A 9,743-nucleotide genomic window follows, 5' to 3' on the forward strand; every position below is an offset into this window, starting at 1 on the left:
CTCAAGTGACACAGAAAGCCGGAGGCAAGGCATGACATATGCCACCCAACTTGACCAAGGCAGCATGTGAACAGCCTGCTAAGCCACAGGATTGACCATTTGGTGATCCTGCTTTCTCTGAGAATTACGCTCACAGAATAACTCTCCAACCACACATGTAGCTGCTACCACAATTTATTTCAAAAAGTCACTATCACACTTTGTATATAATACAAATGTTAATATACGTTGTATATGCACTTCAAAACAGGAAATCACTGCTAAGTACACCATATGTATAACATATATAAGAAAATGTATGTTTAAAAACATGTTTCTAGACACCAGCTGTATTCTGGAATACACTTCCTGTTGCATATTTTGGCATATGCTTCGGTACTGTGTACATAAAATACCTATTCTAATGAGTTATCTACTGATGAGTTATATTTGAAGTGAAAGACACTTCTGAATTATGTTACTTCCAAGTTTACTACTTCTTGAAGTTTTACACTGAGGTATTTAAATTACACCAAAAGCTACTAACAATAATACCGCAGGTTTCTCTCGGACACTTCAGATTTTGAACTTTCTATCTAAAATTTGAATGCTTTCCAAAACTACAGACTGATCAACTTGTGGTAGAACATTACAGAAGTAAAATTCATTTCATAGAGTGTACAGGCAAACAGCCAAGTATTTTAACTGCACAAAGACCAAACCAAGTGCTCTTCAGTTCGGGACGCAGGTTCCATTGACAGCATGCATAAGGTGACCCCCCAGATGAATGGTCAGAGAATAGTGCAGACATCTACCCACTGTTACATGATCTTTGCACATATTGGCTAAAATGCAACCCTTGAAAGCCCAGAGAATCAGAACTGTGTTGAGAGTTCAGCACTTGCCTCTTAACAGAGAAAACGTAAGGAGTTATTTTTTCTAAACCATCACAAAATTATCACCCATCAGCAGAAAAACTCTGAACGTCCATGTACATGCTCTTAAACCTAAGACAGACAGACTTTCCCCGAACCCCGAGCGCTGCCTGGAACCAACCTGGCTTGTGGGTTTCTCCCTACACCCACAGCAAGCAATCAAGTCCCACAGAAGTGGTTTAAGCTGAACAGTTTTACAGCAGAGATGTCCAGGCTTGACTGAAGCAGCCTTGCTGATGAGACACACACCAGGGTATTCAGCACAACAGGATGTCCACCAAGAGGAAACACACAGCTTGTCGGTTGCACGGGGCTTACAGATAAAAATTAGTTATATATGGCAGCTACTAAAGTTTACAGTGTAGACAAGTGGTACTGCACCTTTCCCCCTATTTTGAGCAACAGTTTCCACTAGCAATGTTCTTATCAGAAATTACCATTCCCTTTGCCTTCTGGCAATCCACACATTCTATTTTCCACACACATGAAGAGCTCCACGGAGATTTCCAAACACTTGGTGATCTGGAGCTATCTGGTGATCATGAGTAATTCCGTTTGTTGGCCTGACAATGGGGATACCGCTCAATAGGTTAATGTGACATTTTCTTAATGGGTATGTTTGAAGAAACGAAAGAGAGAAGTGGCATTGTGTAGCCACCTCTCAACAGGCACTTAACAGCTAGCACCAGAATTCTGGTGCTATTCTGGTGCACAGCCAGCATGGGAGTTACCAGCAATGACAACTGTCTCTGGAGACACAGCTGACATACGCCACTCAACTTGACCAGGAAGAGGTAACTTGAAAAACTGAAAGCACAAAGGAAGCTGGCTAGGTTCACCAGGGGAGATTCTCCACCTAAAGTGAGGAGAGTTCATTTGGGAACTAGGCTGAAACACCAAAGCCACTTGCACTGAGAAGAGGGAGACATGCTCTGCTTAGCATTGCAGACCTGTAAGACCAGATATAAACTCAGTCATAAAGCAGGCCTTTTGATTTCCCTGTTTTTCTGTCTGCTCAGTGAAGCTCTTAGAGCTTCATAAACACTTTCTTCAGTCGAAAGACAATTGTCTGTCACTACATGCAGAATTGGCTAGAAATGCACAGAGGACCATATCAACTCAGTCCCAGCAACAGGGATGCTGTGCACAGGATCTGCCTAAGAGAAAGATTCACGTGGTTACACCAAGAACAGCTGCTCCCATGGGTCCTAATGCCAAAGGGGCTGCTCAAGGAGACCCAAAGGAACTGAAGTGCAATTACACAGTTACGCACACCCACACACATAGCCACAGAATGCACTGTCACATTACTTGTTACAATCAATCGGCTCAGAAATGCAGGAAACAGTAACATAACATGGAGTCAGTTTTTGATGAGACTGGAATTGGAGTCAATTTGTTCTTCCTGGACAGGAATTCGAAAGCTCCTTCCTTCTGAAAGACAGATAATTTAAAAAAAAAAAAAATATTGTACAGAGTAGAAGGGGTAGGAAAGGGAAGCCAGGGACTTTTCTAGTTTCTTGGATGACTAGGCACCTATGAGGGATATTTGGGTCAGTGCTGGTCTTTCCAGCCAGTGCTAGGACACACCTAGTACAGGCAACAGTGAAAATACACTTTACCATTGCTCCATGAATGGAACATAAGGCTGCTGTGGGCTGACTCAAGAGTCAGGCTGACACTTAATCCTGAATACAGAGTTCAGCTCTTCTCAGTTAATACCACTGGTATTAACTCCAGATGATGCTGTGCTACTTCACCGGGCAGACTTCATTACGATTAAAAAAAACACTATGGAAGTTCAAATAGGGTGCTCTGATTATTCTTTCCTATACCTTTTTCCCCATAAAAAGAAACTCACCCTTATTTCTACAAGGCCTCCTCTTGGTCTCTTTTTTGGCTGCTTGTATAATCAACAGGAGGATGGACATTCCACTCACCATGAGCAGTATCAGACAAATAAGGATAAGTGATAAAGATCCTGGAAGAAAAACAGAAGAATATACTAAAAAAGATTGATGGTTCTAGCTGGAGTTTCCATGGCTTTCCAACTTCAAAAGAAGCAACCTAGAACTCCAGAAGCACTCGAACCGCAGTCTAAAAGTTCCAGCTGCCAAGCAGTCTAGCAAAAAATCTGGAATCCTGTGCGAGTCTCACTGAAAGACTGTAAAATACAGGTGTGGCTTCTGAGAAAGAGAGTGATTTCATTTCCAATGAAATCAGTTTCAGGTGAAAATTCCTGACCAGCTCTAGAAATTAGAGAGACTAGTCTTGGTCATTCCCTCTCCTTACCCCAGTTAGCCCCTGTGGGGCTGTTTGTATCTGGGCAGATGACAGAAATCACACTGGGTCTGGATGGTGAGGACATTGCAGTCGACACATTATTCTTGTTGTCTGTGGTGGAACGGTTCAAAGCAGGTGTTGCACTCTGAGAGGGAGTTGGCTGTGTGACGTGGTTGCTGCAAACAGCATCATCTGTTTTTGTCCCTGGTCGAAGAGTATTTTTCCCAAGAAGGCTGCAGCTAGAGATGTAAAATAAATTAGTGCAGTTTTTCAGACAGAGGCAGTAATGACTTTGCAAGTGATCTCCACGGAACAAGTGAGTGAACATTACAATCCTTGTTCTATCAATACAAACTGAGGCTTCACCTTTTCCTACATTCTACAGATACATGAAGAACAACTACGATAATACAAGTTACTACTGGAAAAAAATTGACATGGTTTTTCTTAGTATCTGTACACATAACAGCCATGAAGCACAGCTGCATTTGGCAAGGGAACCTTTTGCTACAGAAACAAATCATCCAGACCTCTAAAAAACCCAGGCTAAGAACACTGTTGTTGCCACAGGTGAAGAGAGAAAGGGTGGAAGGCAGATGCTTCAGAATCAGCACACAGATTGCTCAAGGCTCCCGAGAGTCACAAGGAACACGGCTCATTGCAGCTACTGCAGGTTTCCTCTGCACACCATGATTTGGGCATCAACTGCTACAGAAGTAAACCCACAACATTGCTCTGAACATGTTGGGATCAGTGACACGTACTTGGTCCAAGGTCGACAGTTCTCATTTCCCCCTATGGAATAAGACCCTTCGGGACACAGGGAGCACACTGGTAAAAAAGAGAGAGACAGAATTTGAGTTCAGTTAGCAACATAACTGCATGACAGCTACACAGTAATTACTAATAGCTTATACCAGTAGTCTATCTTCTGGAACAGACACAAACAGAACCCACACAGCCTCTAAAAATCAGTCTTTGAGTCAGAAGCAACCCAACATACTCAGTGGTTCATTTTAGTCTGCAACTAGCAAGGTTTCCTGTTGTCTCTACTGGCTAATTACGGATATTAACAGAGAGCATTAAGATTTCTGACAGCTCAGGAATCACAGAGCAAGTTTGCACAACTACCCTGCTGCAACACCTGTGTGGAGATAGCAGTGAGATCATGACAACAGCTTTTACACTTCAAATAACCATCTCATCTGAAGCGGAAGCAAGAGCTGAGTCTGACACATCACTAACTTACCACTTCCCAGTGTGTATCTGACATCTGGCATGTAACCTGCAACACACATGCAAATTCTGTCAGAGGTCTTCTCACACTTCTTCACTTCCACGCTCCCCTTCCCTAGCAACAACAGAATAAATGACAAGTGAGACACAAGAAATAAGAAAAAAATTAAATTAATGACTCAGTGCCTATCTGTTGTGTCTAGAAACAAATGTAGAGAACAGAGTTAATTTCCTGAAGACACCAGTTTTCAGGCAGTACAAGCCTGCTTCCCTTCAGAGACTTGACCATCAGCAGGAACCAGGAGATATCAGCTACTGAAATGACAACCCAGTCTTTGGACTTGGTCATCTCAAGTGACAGGCTTTATGACACCAGCCTTTGAGAAGCATGCCAAGATAAGAAAGCACATGAAGACTGGTTGCCTCCCAAATTCTTATCAAGAAACCACCTCTATACAGCTGACTTACTAGTGTTGCAGACTGTACAACTCTCGCAGAAGTTGTGGTTGTGCTCACTGCTGAAGTATTCATCTTGACAGGGTACACAGACCGTGTCTGCTGTTGCAGTGCAGCGGCTTCTCATTCTTTCACCTACAAAAAGACCACGTGGAGGAGGAACTGATTGTTATCAGAAGGAAACCCTCTTAATTTTCATGCATTAGAATGAAAGAGTGGCCAGAAAGTGACAGTTCCACTTACAACTCTGGCTGAAAACATTCACCAGATGTAGACATGACAAAATGCCTAAAAGCTTTGAGCCCCAGCATCACTGTGAATTAAGCTGCTAAAAGGGGCTAGCAGGAGCCTGATGACTTGCAGGGAGTTGAGGTAATGCCCCAAATGATTCTCTCAGCTGCTTCTAAATATCACTTCTTCAGACAACCTTTTCATACGGTTTAGACATCGCAGTTTGCAGCCAATGTCAGTTAGGAAAAAAAGCAGGGTTTTAGCATAGCAGTAAGTCTGATCTCCAGTGTAATACAATGGCTTTATGACCAATCCTCTCTTCTCTTCTGAGATAAATCACGGAACTCAACCCAAAGCCACCCCAAACAGGTACAAAAGATGGTAACGGACTGCTCAGATTTGCAGAAAATTCATTAGTGAAGCAGCCAAGAATAAATGTTTGTAGTGTCTTTCTGTTGGCATTCTGAAAGCCCATAAAGGCATGAAAGAATGCAGTTGGGTTTTGGTACACACCTGTACTGGCACCCAACAACATCGCAGATGCTACCAGCTCCAGTTCACAAACAGGGAGACACAGAGCAAGACGACAGGCATTTGTCACTATCCCAAACAGTACAGGTGTGTATCTCACACTGCATTTAGAAACAAGCTCGGAATGCTTGCACCCACAGGTTCCAAGCTGGACACAGTGCTCACACAGGTTCAGACAGATGTGCTAGGACAACAGGGTTTGTGAGCAAAGTGACTTGCCCAAACTGAAACAGCAAGTTCACAGTGGATTTTGTAAAGGGAGTCAGACATGTCCCTTCTACCTCACTAGCTTCCCACCCATAGAGCACAGGCTGCAGGAACTGCAGACAGCTTTAATGACCAGAGTTTTTACAGCTGAGCTTAAATACATCCCTATTCTCACAGACCATTTCTTTCATTTTGGTTCTCCATTTTCCCCACTCTGTAGGTGAACATCAAGCATCAAGTCTCTTGCTCGCTCCAATTTTCTCTGCATTTTATTGAGTCCTACCAGTAGCAAAATACAGATTTTTAGAGACCACAATATATGCAATAGACTTCTACATTTTTACCATCTACACAATCAAAACTGTGAAGACATGTTTCCCCAAATGCGGTAGATTTGCTAACAATGCAAAAAAAAAGATAAAAGTTCTTTCAGCATAAGAAGGAACAAAACTTTAGAGATGGAAAGATTATCTATATCTGTATACAAGTATCTCTGAGTTTAGAAACACTCAGATTTAAATAGTTTTGAGAATGCAATAAACTGCCTCATGTCTTAGATTAAAGGTTGAATTTATTCCAGTTAGCATCTTTGAAGATAATACTACTGCATCAGTTCATGCCATATCCATTTTGTGTAGTACTTAATTATGAAAAGACAAAGTAACTATTCTGAAAGATGCACATAAAACCGTAAGATTAAGTTGCAACTGCATTTACAGACATGATTGATGCTCCCTCTAAGCACAGATATACCCTTCTTTTAGTACAGTCAACACTGGCTGTACTAAAAATCATCCCCTCTGTTAAGGGGATCACCCCTCAAACAGCAATATTGCCTGTTAATTATTGTTACTCTCCATCACTACGCCATTTCTATAATGAAATTCCAACTATTAAAGTATTTGAGGTCTGATATTTCGCATTGGTACTTCTCAACGCTGCACTGTTTCCAGAGATACTTGAACTGTGGAAAAAAACACACATATGTATGCAAAAAAAACCCCAGAATTCAGAGTCCTTCAGCTTCTACAATAAGAAGGGAGGAAACAAATACATCTCCTGTCAAGTTAGGCTTTGCTAATCTCTGTATATGCATCAAGCATATCTTTTTCCTTAAAAAAAAAAACAAGTCTTAAGCAGTATAAACCTTGTTAAAAAACCATCTTTAGCAACAGAATTAATTACCTGAAGTTTTCATTATGCAAGATCTCAGAGCTGCTTTATGTGCTATGTAAAGGACAGTAACATCAATCCTACCATCTTCTCTCAGCTAATACTCCCACAATAAAAATGCACCAGATTGACACATGAAGGAAGCTGAGCCACACAAAAGAAGTTAAAGGACATGTTGCTCTTTCAAAGAGGACTCCTAAATGTAGCATGTCACAGAAATAATTTTTGTCAGTCTAGACTGATACGAAAGTCTTCTCATCCAATGCTTTTTCTCCGTGTTATGCTTCCTACCTTTGAATGATATTTCCATCAACCTGCTTTCTACAACCTGTGGGTTATTCACTGACAAATAGTACATTGAGCAAGTATAACCAACATCCAAAGAAAATGACTTACCAGGGGCGCAGTCCTTGCAGCATTTTTCACCAAAAAGATATTGATGTTCTTTGCATTTCAATCCCAAGCAATGGCTAATAGTGGCTGCCAGCAGCAAGAACAAAACAGTATAAAAATGCGAGTAAAGACCCACAGCTACCATAACGCAGCTCTACTGCCCCAGCAAAATATTGCTAGTGGCAAACTCTTGGAGAAGTGATTCTAAACTGCTGGTGAGCAGAACAAATTCATATGTCAGTTGCTGGGAAATTCCCAGCATGTGCTCCACGCCCCCATCCTTTTTCCCCACACCCCTCAAATCTCTTTTTTGCAGTTCACAAGTAAAATACTCGTAGGCAGAAAGGCAGCATGCTGAACAGCCTTATGAAAAGATTTCTATTCATAGCCTTAAACCAGAGTGCCTCCAGCCAGGTGTGTATCTCTACATAGTATTAAAGTACAGGCCTTGAACGCCAGAACTAGAAGAGATGATCCTTGCTATTGTGAAGAGGAGAATTAACACAATGCAGGGGTAATGCCTGAAAACCTTTATGGATGAAAGCCACAGGTAAAATGAAACGTTTTTGCTTGCTCCTTAAAAGGTGAAGTAGAAACAGGTTCTCCCCCCTTGGTCTCACGGTAACAACAGACCCGTGACTTTTATTGCTGCATGAAAACCACTGTCATTAATACATTTATCTTCTCAGGGAGAGTGCGGAATCACAAATCATCAGTCATCTCGCTACTGCCCTGAGGAGCCAGCAAAAGCTACAGGAGAGAAGCACTTGCAGTCTCCATTTTGACTCTTTTTATCAGGCTCCCTGCATTGCCATTGCAAAGTAAGCTCCTGACCCCAAAACAGAGACTTTTACTCACGTCGTTTGCTTCCACAGAAACAAAAGCTGCCGGCAGAGGCGTGCTCCATGAAAGCAAAAGACGCAATACTCACGTACTAGCTACTTCTGATGCCTATTTCGTTCCACAGAAGCACGTTAACTCTGGAATCCAAACCCCTAGAAGGCTTCTCCATCCAGCCGTGCAAGCCAGCAACAACAGGGCAGCAATGGAGGAGGCTGAACAGCACATTGCAGTCCTGCCCTCACCTAACACAAGCACGTAGAGTAGACCAAAACGGGATCACACTGGGAATCAGTGAGTTTCGCTTTCCAGGCTCGCTACTAAAATTGTACTAAATTTGATCTTACTGATCTAGGATCTAAATTTTATGTCTTCCAGCTCTAAGAGACTTGAGCAACTCTTATGTAAAGGCCCAAGTCAACAAGATACCCCACCGTTCTCAACGACGTTGTGTTTATGTCAGGTAAAACACGGCCAGACTTCCCAGACAACGCAGATCTACAGTCGATCTGCTGCAGCGGAGATCTGGCTGAACAGAAATGCGTTTGAAATCCCAAGTAGCCTGCAGTATTTGAGGGACTGAACAGCAATATCATGGCATGTTTCACCCAGAACTGCTGCTTTTCATGTCTTTAAGTTTATGTAAGACTGTTTAAGAGTGGAAGGGGAGATAAAACAGAGGCAAAACAGGAACTATATTTACTTCTCCTATTTCCCAACCATTTTGGAAAACAACCACTATGAAAAAGAATACCTTAAACCCATTCTTTCCAAAAAGGAGCAAAGCTGACAGAGCAAGTAAATCATACCAGCTGAACATCAACTACCTTCACACTCAGTACCTGCATGTATGAAATATCCAAGTCTCTTCCCACTCTTCTCTACCCAAATCTCTTCCACTGCTCAATACCATTTAAACAGCTTTACATCTCATGACTCAAGTCATTCCCTCAGCAATATTTAACCTTTTTTTTTAACCCAAATTCTTTTTCACAAACAATAGCAGACTTTACCTATTCAATTAGTGAATTATCATTCAGTAAGAAACTGAAAGTGCAAACACCTACGATGTCCACAAACAAGGTAAGGTTAAACTGCTGCTACATACATTTAAACTGAAAACTCTCAAAATACTACAGCAGTGATGATGAAGCACCGATATTCTTGTTAAAGATACTTTAATACAAATTAAATCCTCATTTAATAAAAGCAGTTAGTACACAAACTTCATATATCATCTTGAAAATTCAACTTTTATATATAGCATCCTTAAGCGTTACCAGGCTCGAGATTGCCAGATTCCTTCACGTGGCCAGGAAAGCCACTTCCTTTACTTTCCCTTTAAGTAAATAAAACAGGGAGAGAACATAGTGATTATTCCATTGCATTTTGCATCTAGCAGACTCCTTGGCTGGATTTTCACCAATGCAAATTAACCCCTCCCAAATGCTGCTTGGCATTGCCATGGGGATCACATGT

The 9,743-nt window shown here is 41.7% G+C and overlaps 1 protein-coding gene across 1 annotated transcript; it reads right to left on the reverse strand.

The window, feature by feature from the left end:
* Positions 1-240: 240 nt before the first annotated feature.
* On the reverse strand, positions 241-7,594 carry TNFRSF4 (TNF receptor superfamily member 4). The gene is made up of 7 exons (XM_009987522.2): positions 7,428-7,594; positions 4,902-5,024; positions 4,447-4,548; positions 3,962-4,028; positions 3,207-3,436; positions 2,776-2,895; positions 241-2,348 (listed from the first exon to the last, which is right to left on the reverse strand). Exons 1-7 carry the CDS (start codon positions 7,567-7,569, stop codon positions 2,278-2,280), a joined length of 855 nt encoding a protein of 284 aa, XP_009985824.2. The 5' UTR covers positions 7,570-7,594; the 3' UTR covers positions 241-2,277.
* Positions 7,595-9,743: the final 2,149 nt, after the last annotated feature.

The sequence above is a fragment of the Tauraco erythrolophus genome, chromosome 23, assembly GCF_009769465.1.
Source record: "Tauraco erythrolophus isolate bTauEry1 chromosome 23, bTauEry1.pri, whole genome shotgun sequence".
Taxonomy (NCBI): Eukaryota; Metazoa; Chordata; class Aves; order Musophagiformes; family Musophagidae; genus Tauraco; species Tauraco erythrolophus.

Bases quoted from the DNA above. Each gene is read 5' to 3' on its own strand.
- TNFRSF4 (XM_009987522.2), bottom strand. From the start codon at position 7,569: ATGGTAGCTGTGGGTCTTTACTCGCATTTTTATACTGTTTTGTTCTTG. The intron at 2,896-3,206 runs GTAAGGAGAGGG...TTTTTCTTCCAG, and splicing joins CCCCACAGGGGCTAACTGGG to GATCTTTATCACTTATCCTT. The intron at 2,349-2,775 runs GTGAGTTTCTTT...TCTGTCTTTCAG, and splicing joins GAGGCCTTGTAGAAATAAGG to AAGGAAGGAGCTTTCGAATT.